General features: G+C 34.6%; 1 protein-coding gene across 1 annotated transcript in view; it reads left to right on the top strand.

Moving 5' to 3' along the window:
* Positions 1-16,082, top strand: part of LOC142318313 (venom allergen 3 homolog) — a 32,946-nt gene extending 16,864 nt beyond the window's left edge. The window contains exons 3-5 of the mRNA XM_075354884.1: positions 1,597-1,678; positions 4,167-4,305; positions 15,965-16,082. Coding sequence (XP_075210999.1) covers positions 1,597-1,678; positions 4,167-4,305; positions 15,965-15,986 — 243 coding nt within the window. The 3' untranslated portion in view covers positions 15,987-16,082. The remainder of the gene's footprint in view (positions 1-1,596; positions 1,679-4,166; positions 4,306-15,964) is intronic.
* The last annotated feature ends 3,124 nt before the right edge of the window (positions 16,083-19,206 follow it).

The raw sequence follows: 19,206 nt of genomic DNA, 5'->3' as shown, positions 1-19,206 counted from the left end.
GTGTAAGTAGATTTATCAAAAAAATTAAATTTCTTTTAAAATTATTTATTGAAATTCATTTTCTCACATTTCGTTATATTTATTAAGCACTGAAAGCGAGGACTGGCGTTAAGTTCAAACATAATAACATTCTTAATTTTTAATTCTACATTTAAAAAAAATGAACTAATTACTTAGAAACTGTTTCTTCAATTTTTAATTTTTGCCATTGGAAAGTCATTTTTTTTGGTGGTATTAACAGTTTTCTTTATTTTCAAGTTTTTACATGATTATTTGAATGCAGTATTTCATCGCTGTTATGAGTAATTATTTTTCATTATTGCAATACGTTTATTTACTAAATTTCTCTACTTAACAGATGTATCTTTTAAATTATTATTAAAGGGTTGAGATTTATATGCGTGGATTTCTTTATGATTTCAGATAGAATTTTAATAAACCTTTATTTCTTATTTAAAAAGAAAAAATTCAATACTCGTATAAGGGGCCAGTACGTAAAATCATCTACTCTCGATGCCCTGGTGAAGGAGTGGAATAAATATTAATGTTAAAATTACATACAGATTAAATAATTCAGTTATACCACTCATGCTTTCACAAGGGAAAACATCTGCTTTATTAATTTATTAAAAAAAGAAAACTGGATTAATCTTAGCTGATAATTTTGTTGTTAAATAATCGGGACCAAATTAATTTCAATTTCATACTAGTATTTGTAAAATAAATCAGGATGACTCGATTTTTTTCACTGCAAATTGTGTTAAGTTTTTGGAATTAGAAAAAATTTTCTCATGACTGTACAAAAAGTGTCCAGTTTAACGTCATTAGATTAGATTAGTAACTGAAAGAAGCGGTAGAAAATGATATAAAAAACCATCAAACAATTCTATAGATTACGAGAAAATCAGAGTAAAATAATCAACCAATTATAGTCGGACAAAAGATGATGATACAGGCTATACAAAATTACAAGAAATAACTCTCCCAGCAATGCAAAATATGTAATTATAAATACAATATGTAACAGATACATAATTACAAATATGCAAAAACATTAAATTGTTTTATTCATTTCGCTTGGTTGTGTTGGTGCTTTAATTTATGCTTCGTCCTAATTTTTAATTTTACTTGTCAACTAAGTAACTACATTTTTGTAATGGCGTTTGAGTACTCTTTTTAATTTTATATAACATTTTGTTATTTTGGAAATCAATGATCAAAATGGTTTAAAATGTTGGAACACCAAATAAAAAGTGAACAGCACTATTCTAATGAAAGAAAAACACCCGCATCTGTACATTTAGCGAACAGATGAGTATTTACATTAAAAAGATTGCTAGCAAATAAGAGCAAATAAGAAAAGAACCATTAGAAATATTTAACAGAGAAATGATAACATAGTTAAGTAAAAGAATAAAAAATAATTATTTAATAATTAGGTAGTAAGGTAATCTGTTACCTAATTACGTTTTACTAAATGGCCACTACCTAGGTAATAGGTAAATAATAGTTTACTTTATATATTAGCACTTCTTAAGTTATTGCTATTTACTTAAAGATTACACGAACATCATTAAAAAACTTTCCCTTTTACAGAATTGGGATATGGAGTTAGCAAAAATAGCTCAGCGTTGGGCTATGCAGTGTATTGCTCAACGTGATATAAACAGAGACGTAGGTATGTATGTCTTTTTAAATATTCTTTAGACAAAAATCACATCACATAGTTTTACGTTTATTAACAGCATTGCTGTTCTTATTTTTTTCATTTTTCACTGTAAATTTTATTTATTCAATTCTTACTTCTTTTGAGCAAATGTTAATCGGGTTATAGTGTCATTAATTTTTTCTCTACCGTTAATTTTCATTACATGTTAATGTTATGTTTTTTATTACCGTTAATTTTCATTCTCTCGTCGTATCTTCGGATATTTAAATCATTTGTTGAAAAACAGATGTTTCATCTACTCAGAAAACCATATCGTCTATTAAACCTTATACAATTTACTCACCTTACTATGCTGTTCACCTCGTCTTCTAGAGCATTTATGATCCTTAACATACAACAAAACTAAGTAACTTTAATCTTAAGTCAACCACTCGGGCTGAGCCCTCTTTTATTGTCATAGTAGTTTTCTGATTTTTCTAGACTCGGGTGAGGCTAGATCATTCATTACCATCAACTGATAACAAACGGGGTGCCTCTGGGGCGCTGTTTTGGGAGGTGCAGTGAGGTGCTCTTATATCTCTGCAAACAATCGCCCGATTTTCAAAATTCAAACGGGGTATTTGTTAATAGGTTAAAGGCTAATTTTTGCATGCATCAGTACACTCTCGATCCAACAGATTACGGTTATTCGGAAATTTTGTTATATCTTCGCAACCAATCAAAGTTCAAACGAGGTATTTGCTAGTATAATACATCACGATGGAACCAAACCAGAACAAAAATTAACTCATATACTCAGAAAAATCGAGTGGCCTGCGCTTCGCTGAGATCAGCTTGAGCCCGGCGAGTTCCCAGAAACAGTCTTTAGAGTTTGATGACAGTACGATTAGAGGTAATACTGTCGGCATCGGATTGAGGATTGAGCTCACTATTGTCGAATTTGGTGCTTTATGGGGACAGGGCAAAGAAGACCGGCGTATGCTGCCACTAATATTGTGTTGTGAATTGACGGTGCATAAACTACTAGGGACTACCCTAGATAGAGCGGTCGTTGATCTGAGCACTCGCATTTTTGCCAAGGGCCCCGGGCCTACGTAGCACTGAGTCGCGTGAAACCATCGGAGAGTTTAACCATTAGTTGTATAGATCCCAGAAAATTGCTGTGTGATCCGCACGATAAAAAGTCTCTCTAGGAATTGAATCGCTTGAGAAATCTGTAAGTTTAGATTGGCATACGCCAATTTAATAAATAAATTGTAATGTTTTTGGCTCAGTACGTTAAATACGTTATATCCATAAGTTCTCGAATCGTGAATTTTTCTCGGTGATCACTAAAAACTATTAAATAATAAAAACAATTATAATAATTAAAAAACACGACTACCAAAAAATATAAAAAATAAATAAACTAAAAAAACGACAGTAAATCGGACTAAAAGAAAGAAAACAAGGTACGGAAGTAAAGGAGTAAACAACGTTAGGTAGTATTTAATTAAATTAAATAATGGATGACCAAATGCAGTCGGGCATTTAATAGTTTTCGTTGAAGGACAAAATTTTCTTATCGATGTAAGGCCTGGTGAGAACGTAATAATTAGAAAATCTTAAATGCCTGCTATTTCTACGACGTGAAAAATATAACTGAAAGTTGATTGGTCACCCATTATTTTATTTAATTAAATACTGCTTAACGATGTTTACTCCTTTATTTCCATACATTGTTTTCTTTCTTTTAGTCTGATTTATTGTCGTTTTTTTAATTCAATTTATTTATTTTTTAGCAGTCGTGTTTTTTAATTTTTATAATTGTTTTTATTATTAATGTGCTGCACGACTTCTTAATATCTTTGTTACGTTATACTATTTAAAAGTTTACCGTTAAATCTCCTCCTTCCCTTCCTGGATGCATATTGCACTTTCGTAACTGCTTGTTATATTTTTTATTTAATTTGTTTTAGAATTCACAGAAAAATGCCATTTGAATATAAAATTAATCGTTCAGAAATTTTAAAACCTTATTGCACCGCATTTTCTGAGGGATGGAATCAAGGTTGTTTTAAAATATTTTTCGAGGTACGTCGTACTGTTGTACATCATATTTGACAGTTTCACAATCACTTCATTTCACAGCCTTAACCATTTCTATTGACGGTTGATCTATTACCACGGTTTCTATTTTCCATACATTTCTCTGCTTATATTAGTTTATTTTAGAATTGCTAGACCTCTAAAGTAGATAAATATATCTAATTTAAAACGGAACACAATTTAATTTACAAAAGAACAGTGGGTTTAAATCTTATGTTAATTTTAAATTGTTTATTACCGAAGTTGATAAAGGGTTCATTTAGAAAATCTATTATATGTAATAATATAAAGCTAGTTGGCAAACAACCAAAAATATAAAATAAAAGTGAATAAATATCAATGATTTTACACATGTAAATTCTACCATGAATTAACCAACGATTTCAAGTTGTTCTTTTTATCATTTTAGAACGTTATAAAGTTGGCCAAAATTTTCATTTTGCTAATACTAATGACAAAGAACCATTTAATGAAGTGGGTTTAATTGAAGATGCTGTATCAATGTGGTATGATGAAGTTGGATTAATGAAGAGAGAATTATTTGAAGGGTAAAGATTTCTTTATATTTATTGCTAAATAATTTTAATTTTGCATTTCATTTATGTTTTTTCTGATTTATGGGACTGCAAATGTGCGGTCACATTAATTAATACTTTGCGTAATAAAATGTTTGGATAAAATGAGATTAAAGTTTGCATCAGTAGCTAAAAATTTTAAATTTTAGTAGTAAAAGAAGCTCTAAACGAAAACAAGTTTTTTTTCTAAAACCATAACTTTATGTTTAGATCCATTTGAAGGTTAAACTAACGATCTTATGGCAATAAAAATAATTCATAGAACTACCAAAACTTAGTAGAATTCCTGTTCACTTATCTTCCCAAATGAACAGAAACTCTTCTGCACCTTTGAAAAAAGTATAAAAAATTTGAGAAAAATCTTATGCGGTTAATGTGACTGCGTAATTCGTCAATCTGTAAGTTCCTCATTTGCCTAGATTGTGCTTATTCTAAAGGCCGTTTCCACTTAATAACTCTTACGTTGGGTAGTTATCTTGTGGAAAGACACTATTGTTCTGAAACATTTCTCTATTAATAATTTGTATATTATATACTGGTATCATTAATGATTATGAATTCAATATGAATCAAGATTGCTTTATTTGTATCACATCGTTTTTCAGCAAGCAAATGCAGGAAGATTTCTGTATAGATATAAAAATTATGTATTTCGTACATCCTGCGGTGTAACATAAATTTATTTTTGGAAAATGGATGCTTGGCCACTCGTCTGAAGAAACACGTTTTATCAACTTTACCAAGTGGTCCTGCCTAACTACCTTGGTTAATTATACTAGACTACAAATTAAAATAAACAACTGAAAAAACATATGAACTTAATCTACTTTTTTATGCGAATATGAAAGTTAAATCAGTTTTCTTTCCTCCATTACCGTTAGACGTTTAGTTACAACCATTAAAAAATAACAGAAAAGTTTAACTTTTTGATATTATTTTATAAGTTGTGATATTATGATCTGCGATAAGTATTTCTTTGAAATAATTATTTCCGAAATGATAAAAGTAATGATAAAATAAGATGTAGATTTGCATCTGCGTTTTGCAGACTCTTGTTGTATACTTAATTGAGAAATTGTTTTTTTTGCGCATCGAAAAGTTTTCTATTTATAAAATCCACAAGTAGTAGGCATAATAAATTTATCCCATCTGCCTTGACAACGCTGTTCTGATTGTAATTTATCTCGATGGAACTTTTCTCTTGGTTGAACGGTCACAGCGCCAAAATTTGGAAGGAAGTCAAGATGGGTATGTAAAAAATTAATATTCAATGAAATGTTTTGAATTCATTGTGTAATAACACCGTGGATTAAAAACCTTCGGCTCCCTATAATCCACACGTAATTAAAATAAAAATATTTATAATATAAAAGACCGTTGTTTTAAAATAGTGATAAATAAATAAATTGTAAAAAATAACGTTTTGTCTGTTTTCAGAACACTGTGTATTATTAATGATTCCAACACAATCTGAGTATAGCTCTAATGATGAGCTTCCCAAAGTCTTACCATCCGATATCAACTAGTAGCTCAAATAAAACATATATTCCAGATTTTTTCCCAATACTTATATATATATATATTTTTTTTTGTACATCTTATTTTGCTGTAAAAATACATGCCTGAATGAATTATCGTAAGGAAATTTTTATCTTAAGTTTAAATTCTACTCAAACCTAAATTTTCTCGACGACATGACTTTCCATATTCTCTTCCTGTGAACTACTTCCCCGACTGTCCAGTAGGCATTAGTTAAATTGCAACTGAAAAAAAAAATTGTCCAATATACCGTAACAATCAGCCAAGTTTAAGGCCAATGGGGATGATTCATAGCCGTGATTTGTTATTTTTCTTTGATGAAGAACCTGCTCAAAGAGCACATAATACAATTATTGCTGTCAGATTGCCAAGTCCCTGAGTGAAAAAGATAGGTAATTCGTTCTTCTTGATCACTTTCGTAGATTGTAATCCATAGTTGTCTTATTGCTCACGACATCACCATTGTTCTTTTTCCTTACAAATATTGTTCATCCGTTTCAGAAAAAAAGTAACTGTCCATTAACTATGGTTTTTCTGCATTGTTACTGGTTGTATAAAGTAATCCAGTTTTTAAATAGCCTCAGTTAGCTTAGAACAAAGTGAAAATATTTCTGTTTCATCCTGATAAAAGATATAAATGCTTTTAATTATGACTAAGAAAATTAATAAAAGCATTAACAGCATATTATTCATTACGAAAGTACAAGTTTAACCTGAAGATTTATTGGAGTTATTTCAGGCTACCCTCGCCTAAATTTAGAGTATACAGCTACCTGATTTGTCAGTGTATGCAGTTGAACAGAAAATCTGGTATCTTAGCTAGCTGGAAATTATCAGTGGCAGATTGGTAACGTCAAGCACCCACTCTCAATTATCGGAGATACGGATCGTAGGGTAATATCGGTTCTTATAGTTTTTGTAGAGTGGATGGTCGTAGGATTAAACTCTGGCCGGGTTATGTGATCTGGAGGCCTAGTTTACTCGTGTTTTCACATGAATTATTTAAAGTTGTTTCAGTCTTGCTCCGTAATGGCATACACTTCAGACTTGGGCTTCACCCCAGTTGATCTCACATTGCGTCAGGTATCTGTGTTTAATTACCGTCGTCATCATCTTTTTTGTGGAAACGTTTGGTTATTTTTGGCAAAGGTCTGGTGGCTGAAGCGGGGTTGACACTACCAATTACCCTCTGTGTTTCTATTGGAGTCGAACCTCAACAAATTACCTCAAAATGAAACTACCTGCTGCGAATAAGGTTAGTTCGAAAGTTGGTTCAACTTGATGATGTTGTCAACCCGACAACCCATAGTCTTTCCGAACAATCCTCCTAAGTTTGTGCATCTCTGAGACGGCGTCCGCCGCTACTTGCCTAATGCGGTTCCTAAACAGTAACTTTTCATCAAACAAAACATCAAGGTACTTATGAACTCTAACTCGGCTGATTACACAATCATTTAATATGGGAGTTACGACTGTACGATAATTTGTCTGCACCCTTGAGAAGCATAAATTTCGTCTTGGGCACAGAAATCCTTCAATTTTGAATGTCTTCTGCGGTTGACAAAGCCGCCTGAGTCCGGCCTTCATGCAGTGCTGGTGAATTACCACGAACTAGAAGGAGACAGTCATCTGCCGTGACCCCTTCTGGAAATGTCAATCCCAGAAAACCGTCCAATACCACATTTCACAACAGGGTACTGAGAACGGAACCCTGCGGGCTTCCCCTGGTCACGGATGTTTTCACAACTAGGTGCGCATCCTCAAACAGAGCCGTGCGATCAGACAAGTAGTCACGTACCACGGCCTGCAGGGTTACGGGAACATTGCGGCTTTCCAACTCATAGAGGCAGAACTCCAACACAAGGAAGGAAATGCTGCCTCTATGTCTATAAAAATTGCCAAAACTTATTTACAGTGGGCGCTTTCCACCTCGGCAAGAGCATTTAAGATGCAATCCTTGGTGCCAACCCCTTTCATGAAGCCATACTGGCTTCGATTTAGAAAACAATTCATATCGATATCTTCCCACAGCCGTTCCATAACCATCCGTTCCAGCAACTTACTGATAACTGACTGATGAGTCGATAACTACCGACCTCACTAGGATGCTTTTCTGATTTTAAGAGGATTCAGTGCACGGCAATTTGGTTTTAGAAAAAAGAAATCCATCATCAATGTGGCAAGGCAGGTGATTATAATGGTGTATCAGGTGGCCGCGGGGACGTGGAGAACTAGACAGATCCCGGTGTTAATCACACTAGACGTGCGTAATGCATTTAACTTACTACGGTGGGATACGATGTTCCGGGTGATTAAGGACAGATGGATCAGAGGATTTTTGCGGCACCTGCTGCAGGACTACTGACTGATAGAGCGTTGATCTGTCTGACGGGAAATAGACAAGTGAGATTTCGGTCAACATGTGGATTCTCCAGGAGTCGGTGCTGGGCTCCCTGTTGTGGATCATGGTCTATGACATGGTGCTCAGCTTCGTCTTCCCTGGGGGAGTTACTCCTTCGGTGTTTGCCGACGAAATCGCCTTATTGGTAGTCGCAAAGACTGAAGAGGAGGTGGAGATTGAGTGCTCATTGCCCGCAATCTCCACCTCCTTTTCAGTCCATATGTAAGAGAAAGGCAATGGGCCATTCCAACCCCTGCAAGGAAGCTGCGTACTCGCGCCGCAGCCTGTCCTGTTCCAGGGCCCTTAGGTTATAGCGACCCGAATCTAGAGCTCTTAGACCGCTTCCGTAAACGATCTAATACGTTATAAGCCTATGATCGCTCACACTGGTTTCGGGTCTCGGGCCAGACAGTCCAACTGCTTGTACTTCATAGCAAGTTGCCCGTCACCAAAGTGACGTCGATTTAACTTTCCCCCAGTTTGGAAGAGAAAGTTGGCGGTTGTTCTGCGTCGTTAATTAAGTAGAAGTTTCTGGCTTTAACAAACTGTTCGAGACGAGCGCCTCTGGGGTCAGTGAGTGGTGAACCCCAGACGGGAGACTTAGCGTTAGCATCCAAAGCAACCAGCATTGTGATGCTCGGGGGCCTTCCAGAATCCTGCCCAACTTCGCCAGCAACTTATCGATACTCCATCCAAGCTGGAAGTATCCCGATACTATTACAACATCGAGAGTTCTCCTTGTGATTCGCACGAGGTGAATTGCTCATCAGACCAGTGGGGCATTCAGAAGACACTCAACGAATCTGAGCCAACCACGACCGCGGAGAGTGGTCGTCCCCCACGAGAATGAATAACATCCACCCCGCGGTAACAGACACCCCACTCCCGACCGCGCACGGCTCCTGGACTACGAGGACCTTGCACTCTTCAAGGAGCCTCATGGCTTCACTGGTGGCCGCCCGGGAATGATGCAGGTTTAACTGCCCCAGGCGCAAGCGTTCGACATGGTGGCTTCCGTCCACAAAGGGTTCCCCCAATTCAGGCGTCGCCATAAGCTGTATTCTTTACAACTCTCACCCTAGCAATCTCATACACCCTACACTGCCTACTCAGGCACCTACTCAGCTGTGTTGCCTGAACCCCACAGCAAAGCAGCTTGACTGACAGCCATTGATCGTTGTCAGCCCCGACGACGAGAACGTAGGAACACTCCTCTTGCCAGAAATCACAACCGGTAATGCCAACGCAAGCCTTGCAATACGGAGCTAGAGCCCGAGAAATGATACAGTGATAAATAATGTTAAAGAGTCAATAATATTTAATACAGTAATTAGTCAGTTAATTTCATGATTTTTTAAAAGTATATCTGTATATCTTTTAGATCGCTGTCTAGACAAAGTGTTGAACATTTTACGCAAATGGTGTGGAGCAAATCAAACAATCTAGGTTGTGGGATTCAAACGTGGATTTCTAAGTCCGAATGTAAAAGAAAATCTTTGTTATTTTGTAATTATGGCCCGGTTGGGAATACTGATTATGAGGCGATGTACATGGAAGGGCTTCCTTGCAGTATGTGTCCAAGTGATTCACCATTCTGTAGTGATTATTACCAGGGGTTATGCGTTCCATCAAGAAAAAGAGGAAAAGAAGACTTTACAGGTATAATAAATTGACTAAAACGTATTCCTATTACCTGAGTTTATCCAAGATTTCCTAGTTGTTTTATTAATTTGTAACAATAGAAAAATTAATAATAAAGAGATATGCGAGTATAAAACAAAAATATAAAAATATTGATTTTGTATTCTCTCAGGAATACGTAAATACATTTTTAATTAACATTTATGTATTAAATATTGCATTCTGTTAATAAAAATTGGCAATACAGTGCAGTGAACACTGATGTAACAACGAGTAAAAAAAGAAAACAATTTTACCATGGAATGTAATATTTACTCTTTTCATTTTTTTGTAAAACTCCAAACGAAAACTGAGCAAATTTCTGATAAAATTCGAAAAATCTCGAGAACAGACGTGATTATTTAAAAAAAATCAAAATCTATAGGTTCGGAATTATCGTTAAGGCTTATAACCAGGGATAACACAACAAAACGCACATTTGAACAAGCATAAATTAAGGATGTGAGTATGTATAACTCTAAAATCTAGCTTTCACACAACATACAGAAATGAGATATCATATATTACGGTGAGTCAAATATTAGTAAGAGGTGGGTCAAAAGCTTTAATTGTAATAGATGTGATAAGTTTTTGTGGAGCTGTTATTTCGAGTTTATGTTAAATTTCTTAATCTATTAAAATAATATATTTTCAAACCTTCTGATTCTTATTTCTTATCTTCAAAGAAAATATCTCAATCCACTGTATAAGTTAAAAATTAAAACCTTTTTCAATAATATAATTTATTTCAAAATCGCTTTATTACTAATACGTTTTGCAGAATTCTCCATCATTTTTACAGAAATTATTACATTTTTCTTTTCTTATTTCCTACCGATTAAGATTGCAATTTAGAATTAATTTTCTTGCCAATTTTCTCGAACTAGCATGTTAATCAACACCAGGAACAGTTGAGATCTACTGCTCCGCTTGACATCAGAACTGAAAGCCTTTTCTCAGCTCTAAGTATACAATTTGCCCTCCAGTCTTTACTGTTGCTCCACGTTATAACCCTCCTTGGCAGCTTTCTCACGGTAATTACTGCTCTGATCTTTGTCAGCATTATAAACAGAACACAAATGCAGTAATTTTACAAAACGAATCTTATAATATTAAAAATAGCGTGAATCCTGATGTTAGAGTTTGTAAGGAGGGTTCTAGAAACGTTGATTCGGTTGGTTGTGGTTTCGTGGTTTACAACAGAACATACGTGTTTGGCTTTCCCATCCTCACCAGTATTTTCGTTGTAGAACTTTATTCCATTAAAAAGGCTTTAATATAATTAGCCCAAAATATCGGCATATTCTTGTTTACTCAGATTCCATGAGTGCCCTGCAGGAAATTAATGACATGTACTCTAAGCACCCTGTTTTCTGTGAGATTCATTGTGTCATTTCGCGAACGGCTAGACGTAATACAACAGTAAGCTTCTGCTAGATCCCCAGCCGTATAGGAATTACAGGCAATGAGCGACCTGATATTGCGGCAAAGGAGGCTTATTTCCAGCCTCCTTTCACCGATCGCGTAGCTCCTAACGATCTTGTCTATTTCCTGAAGCGGATGGTTCATTATGAGTGACAAAGTGAATCGAATGCTACCATGAACGACAAACTTCATCCAATTAAGAACACTGTTTCACCGTGGAGCTCCTTGCAGAAATAACCGTCGAAAGAAGTTTATTATTTGCCGTTTGCGAATAGGCCACCATGTCTGATGACTCAAACAGATGCACCAGTATGCTCGCTGCGACTGCCGACTGAGAGTACACCAAATCTTTCTCGATTGTACCTGTTACACGGAATTGCGTCGTGAGTTTATACTGCAGGCTAATATGCGAATTATTCTAGGAGACAACGAACTGTTTTTATCTTATGTTTTACGGTTTCTTAGAGCCGTCAGTTTATTATACTCAAATATTTAATTTCCTGCATATCAGCTATTCAAGCGGATTGCCATATAGCAGGTGAAAATTTTATAACTCTAATTGAGACATAAATGCAATATCTGTCTGTTTATTACAAAAAGTATTTCGTGTCCAGGCGATGATAAACGCCGAAGCGTTTTTCGCCCAGAATAAACAAAAAAAAAAATCTTATCAAGAGCAGAAGAAATTGACTACTTTGTTCAACGTTGTTTTAAATTATTCAAGTTTTATTTAAATTATTTACTCTGTAGCAAAGTTTTCTTTCTATATTAAATTTGGAGATGCCGTGTTCCCCTTTCATAATTCATTAAAATTGATCAAATCCCGTTTTGTCAAATTTTCTATTGTAATACGATTTATAAAATCTGCAAATATTCTGTTTCTTATTTATGTCACCCTTCAAGTAGTCGTGCAGGTATCTGTCCGCATTCAAAAACAATTTGTAATTTTTCAAATTGCTAGAATAAACTTGGACTCTTTACAGAAAATAGTCTTCATTCTGCGAAGTTTTCATGTGATGGTTTACGGGCCCGAATACTGGAGTGCCTTCTAATTTTTACCGAAAGCTTCTTCTCGCTTTCTCTCAATCTACTCAATTCGTCGATAGTGTGTTTGAACGATAGTTTGAGATTTACGTTTGAGACTTTCTTAGTTTGAGTCTTTCCTGCCAGTTTCACTTGGTTTTCTCTGATGATAGTTCACCTGTTAAAGTGTTCTTGATTCCGACATATTTGATTTAGCCACTTCTGTCCTTTCAATTTATAACTGATTTCGTGAAACAAGAACGCGCTCGCGATTGTCATCCACATATTTACCTTCAAAGGATATACGAAACAGGTCAGCCGGCACTTTGTACACATTAATTGATAGGTATTGCAATAGTTATTGTAATTCCCGATTAAAATAAAAAATACACGGTGAATGACTCTGATATTGCCTGTAAATCAGTTACTCATCATTCTGTGTTGTGTTCTCGAAGTTAACGGTTTCATCCAAAAATCTATAAACAAAAAAATATTTTTATATTTCAACAAACTACTGATTTAAGTTTAATTCTCACGCCTTTGGTTTTTTAAGCGTTTGATTTTTTTAACTTCCAAAAAGAAAGACAGTAAACTTCTTATACTCTTTTGTATTTTTTTTTATATCAATTTTGTCAGTTTCAAGTCAAGAGTAATATTGGCAGAATTCTCTCTCAAATTTAATAATTTATCCTTTATTCCGTCAAGTCTATTATACATAGAATAAATACTCTTTTGACGAGACAGTTCCTCAATTATGTTTATAGGATTCACGGACGCCAGGAACGAATACGATATGCTGTTAATGTTAAACAGCTGCTTTTTGTGATATCCTCTTTACCTTGACTGTGATTACCCAAAGCCGTGTGCGTTGCAGTGGATGCTAATATTTTATAATCGAAACTAAGTTGTGAATCGATATTTCACACGTTTCTGTAAAATCTATCCGTACTCAAATTTTTCAGCGCAGTCTGCAGTATATTGTTATAGACTATATGTTGTTTCAAAGGTTTTAACGAGTTTTTGAGTGTCTTCAGTAATGTCTTAAAATTCCGGTTGAAGACATTGCAGTAGGAATTAAAAATTTAATAATATTTTTTCAAGTTAAGTTGTAAAAATATGTTAATTTGTAGTACATAAATTTGTAGGATTGACCTGTTTTTGACCTTATTGGTGAATGGTGTTTATAAAATTATATAAAGCAAGTTTCCGTTTATAAAACAGTTCTAGTTCTGCTAAGAGCCTGTGTGTACTCTCAGACCATTTGTTGCTAAAAATAAATAACAACTATTTCTATAATAAGAAATAAATGTGTCGCAACCAACATGTCGCCTAGCCGGAGAATTTTAAACTGTCTAAATTTCCAATGGCGTTTTCATTTTTTTAACTGTTTCATTTTTAATGTAAGTAAATCCTTCAATAATGTGGAATTTTCAATCCTTAACGCCTCTCCAATAACTCTTAATCGTACAGTGGACGTGTCAGTATGGATTAGAGTGGTTTCATTTTACGCTAATACATATTATTCACCTTTCAATTAGACGAAGACATAAAACAAGGCATGGCGAAAAATTATGGGGTATGGATTTATTGTTATATCCGTATAAATATACATTATATACAGAGATATGTACTACTGTAAATAGTATAATTCCTTAACAATCGAAATTTCTGCATTCGGGTACGGGTAGCAGTTTTCAGTACATTTACACTGGAAAACTGTTTAGTGTTCTTTTTGTAACGTTACTTGCCGCCACTATAATTCATTAAAAAATCACATAATGTTTATTATATATATTGATGGTTAATTATCCATCTGTTAACATGCTCATTAACAACTGTTAGGCGTCTGGTTCAAAATACCATTTTCTCACCAAAGCTTTGGCCAAGAATATTGGGTTTAAATTTTAATTTCAAAAGCCATGTTTGTCTGCTTTTCTCATTTCCAAACGGGTAACATAGCAAAATTGTAAAAAAACCAACTACAGATTAAGTTTTTTTTTTTTGAATGCATTATGTAGATTAAACGTTTATGCTACCTCAAGCTCGTTGTTTAAAAATGCGATATGTTAAGAGTTTTATTTGTAAGCATTTGGGATGCGGATCATGCAAACATGCTTAAATTTTATTGAGCCTTAGTGAACTAATAGAATGGATTACGGTCCATGTTTATTTCTTTGCTAGACGAGTTCGGCATTTAATTTCTTTAACTTGCTACTGGTTTCCCGTTTGTGTTTGCGTAAAAACGAAAATAGTGAAAATACATATTTTATAAGATCGTATTCACAGGAATTGCTGACATGAATATTTTTCGGATGGCCCCCTTTGAAAGCTCCATTAAGAGATGAATCACCTTATTAACGGCTGACTTTGGTCTACTTTTCCGCCATGGTTGCTACCACCAATTAACTGACATCTTCAACTAACTGGTTATAAATATATGAAGCTAATAACCTGCTGCTATAACAGAAGTTTTTCAGAATTCTTTGCCAGGTCGATCTAAATGTGTTGGTTACCATCGGTGGGTTTACGCAGAATAATCCTTTTTACATTTACCAGTTGGTGTTTTGATATCGTCACTACCCTTTCAATAAAGGAGGACATTTAAGTTTCTCTGTTTTCAGTAACCACAATGTACGTGTCAGTTTTTTCTTGGTTCCTAGTTAGATTGAAATTCCAGAGAACGAAAAAACTGATGCAAATGCTAAGAAAGCATTTGCCCAACTAGTTTTCGAGAATAATGTTATTCGTTCTGAGTAAATGTATATTCTGTTAAACATCAGAATTTTTTTTTTCTTTTATTCATTGTGTCCGATTAATAGTTTTCAACTACTTGTTCTTTTGTAATATATTCTAAATTCCTATTATTACCTTAGAAGCTTTACCTAATTTTTCATAATTTACTTTATTTCATACGTATAGTACTTCATTTTCATTATTCACATTGAAAAGTACACTAATATCATAGCTTGTACAAAACGCAAAGTAATTTATTACGTACATAGTATTAAAACCGAAACAGTAGCAGTAGATGTGTGTGTGACCTAGAGAATTAGTTGCCTCCCTCCTATACATCAAACGACACTAATATGCAAACGGTCGATGTTTGCAGCCACCCATAAGATAGAAAAAAGAACGTGCTCCGAATCTGCCTCTGATATGGGAACAGATATCTTTTCTGGAGAATTTCTTAGTCCTACTCCTAACATTTGGTAACTTACGATGTTCGCCCTAACAACAGCTATGCTTCAGTCTGTATAGGTGTCATGACCTATAGAGTAAGCTGTACCAGTAACCAGAAAATTTTAGGTTGAAGGATTTGTGTCCTCAAATTGTACAGAGGTTTGGTAAGATCTCTACTGGATAATGGTTAATTGATGTGTGCTCTTCCACCAGGAAGGCGGCTTTGAGCAGGGATAAGAATACGTCGTTGTATTGTACTATAATTTTATCAAAGGTCAGTTTGTGCTAAACGTCTAGGAAAATAAAACTTTAACTAAATTTTATAGAAGTTAAGTTCACATGAAAAATAACTATTATTCAGTAATTTCGCATTTTTTGTTACAGATCGGGCAAGCCTGCAAATTAGTTCACTGCAGAATGTTTTACTTTATTGCCTACTTATTGTAGTATTATTTTGAAAAAGATTACCTTAAGAGAAATAAAAAGTTATTTTAAAATTTGTGATATAAAATAAAGTCAGTTGAATTTATGTGGATATTATTTTTTGTGTCAATCTTTTTATTATATTATTAAATTCATCGGGTTAAGTACTGCAGAGATTTCTGATCTCGAGTGATTGAGACAAGGAAATATTGAGATAAGGAGATGTCGATAAATTTTTTAAATTCATTATAAGCGAAAGTTCTACAACAATCAATTTTCAAAGCTGCAAACCAAATTACGGGTTGCAGAACTTATTTTCTGTAGTAGCAAATACTGATTCTGACCACAGTCTAGTAGTATGTTGAAGCGTAGTTTGGAGTTAAAATGAAAAGAACATCTGAGCGGAGACTTTTTAAAGTTTTTTTATTTTTATGGGCTAATTATTATGAACTTCCCAACCCAAAAATTATTCTTCCCAAACCAAAAATATTTGTACTATTTTTGAATCTCAAAAAACATTTCTAAACAAACTCCATACTATGGCATAAACGAAGTGTGTAAAGTTATCGGGAAGAGAACTAATAAAAAAAGACGTTTAGAAATTGGGAAGGGAATTAAAAAAAAGAATTGAGTAAATAAATCTTTAAAAGAGATTATGTATACATTATATTACTCGTATTTTTATATTTGTCATAAAGATAATCATAAACGAAGAGTGTATGGATAAAATTACATCCAGAAACAGTATATTTTGTACAGAATTAGCTGTAAAAAGGAACCGGATTCATAGGATAAATTAACAGGATAAACATTATCAGGTTAAATAGAAACAGTTTTGTAACAGGAACTACTTGTTACAAAACTTCATTACTTAAAATGAGAAACTTGCTTTTGTAGAAATATTTTAATTACAAGTGGTAAAAAATTATTAATATGCGGTAATTGTTAGGTTTTATTTAGTTAGAGTTTATTTGTGTCTAAACATTTTTATCAGATAATTTTAAGACCTGAACAGAATGGTGTTACATAATATTGATTATGTCACAATGACGTGTTTTTATTGTTCTTTATTTATTTTTTTTAACCATACTAGGGCAACCGGTAACCGCCTATAAGACGATGCATCGGTTGACCTAATGTGACGCGGCGATGACTAACCATCCCCCATCAGCACTGTCCGCCCATCGGACATTCTCCCATCGGGGTCCCCTCTGACATTACGACCTCACCAAGACATTGCGAACTCCGCTTCTGGCTGCCGTAACGCCCCTCCTCAGAAGGGCTGCCCACCCCGTCCCTACCTCTAGTCGGGGTCCAAATATGCCGTCACGCATATCCCCCCCGATCCTCGCGCGCCCACCAACATACCTTAAGGGTCTTTCATGCATCCTCGGAATACCCCGACCCAGTCACTCTTGCGTGTGAACCGGGCCCGGTCATCCTCCGCAAGAAGGCTGCCTTCCTTGCCCTACACGGTTCCGCGCTTCGACCCGTCTGGCTGGTTATATTTTTATTTTTTTATTATTTTTATTAATTTTTTTTCAGCCAGTATCCCTTTTCTTCCCCCCCCCCGCCCGGGTTGCAAGCACCTCTAATACTAGCACATCACTAAATTAAGACTTCCGTTGGTCATGGAGTACCCACTCAAAGCTGATGATACTTAATCCTTCCTGATGCAAGCCTCGACACTCCTGCAGCAGGGTTTTCCATGACCCTGTAAAACTTTCCTAACCTACCAATATGAGCACACGTAAGAAGCAAAAACAAAAAACACAGTTGAAACATATATAATAAAGGCACCTGGTACAACATCAATACCGTCGCCGTTAAGTAACAGCTTTTTTATTGTAATTCAGTTTTATTACTAGGAACACGTATATGGTAACCGTTAATCATGAGGATCAGCTCCCCTCAAGCAAGACCGACATTAATTTTCTTAACCTAACAATATGAGCATACGTATGAAGCAAAACCAAAAACACAGTTGAAATTTATATAAAAACACCTGGTACGCCATCTATACCTTCACCATAGGGAAACAAATTTTGTTACAATTCAGTTCTATAATACAATTTTAAAACGAGGAAATACACTTATATGCTAACCATTAATCTTGATGTCCAACTCTCCTCAAGCAGGAACTTCCTGCCAATAAAAGCTGCCAGAATGGCAGGAATTTATGAGAATTCAGACATTATTCCTATTCGAGTGGCAAAAGTTAAAAATCATTAACAATCATTATCAGATCAAATTGGAGTAATGAATGGAGAAGACTAAACACGAAGCTAAAAGCAATTACAATTACTCTATATAACTGGAAGAGCGACGGGAAACTGAATCCTCGGGAACAAGTGACGATATCTAGATTCAGAATCAGTCAACGCGAATAACAATTTCATATTTGCTAATCGGCGAAGACAGACCAAGATGCAATATATGTAATAAAACATTTATTGTTGAGCATCTACTGGAAGAGCGTACAATATTTGAAAATCTCAGAAATAGAAACGAACTAAGAAATAATATTGGGTTGATTTAGAAAATAGTAAAGAAGAGAAAATGTTGCTTACCTACATGTCAAAAATTACTAACGCGTTTATAGTAAGCATTCGATGAAGTCAGTATACGTTATTTTAATTGAGAAGTCTGTATGCAAAGAAATTTTACATTTCAACATAGAGTTTTCAAGTTTGTATGGTATTGTCCAACATTTTTTGTGTATTTTATTTTACTGTGTTTTAATATCTATTTTTGTTTTTATATTTCATGTAAATGTCAGGGCCCTACACCCCTTTCCACCTAATGATTCTGCTGGTGATTTTATTTTATTTTTTTTAAACTTTGGCGAGGGCTAATGACCTTGGAAGTCGACGTCTCCCCTGAAAACACACACACACGCGCGCGCGCGCGCGCGCAATTAAAAAATGCTATACATGTCTCTTTTATTGAGTTTTTTATCAGAAGTATTTAAGAATGATCTATTACAGTAAGCTTAAATAAATTTTGTTAATATCGAACTCTATGAAAAATAAACGGTAATTTTAGACGATTGAATAATTTTTATGTATTTCTTACCACCTGAAAATCTGCCTAATTTTTTTATCTATTGTCTCCTAACCCTGGCACGTTCCACCACCATAAAAATTCGTTGGTGAAGAATGCTTATTATGACTGCTTACTGTTGTAAAAAATTTTTCGATATT

This window comes from Lycorma delicatula, chromosome 1, assembly GCF_047948215.1.
Source record: "Lycorma delicatula isolate Av1 chromosome 1, ASM4794821v1, whole genome shotgun sequence".
Lineage (NCBI taxonomy): Eukaryota > Metazoa > Arthropoda > Insecta > Hemiptera > Fulgoridae > Lycorma > Lycorma delicatula.
The sequence above is the reverse complement of the archived record's forward strand: the minus strand, read 5'-3'. Positions and strand labels throughout refer to the sequence as shown.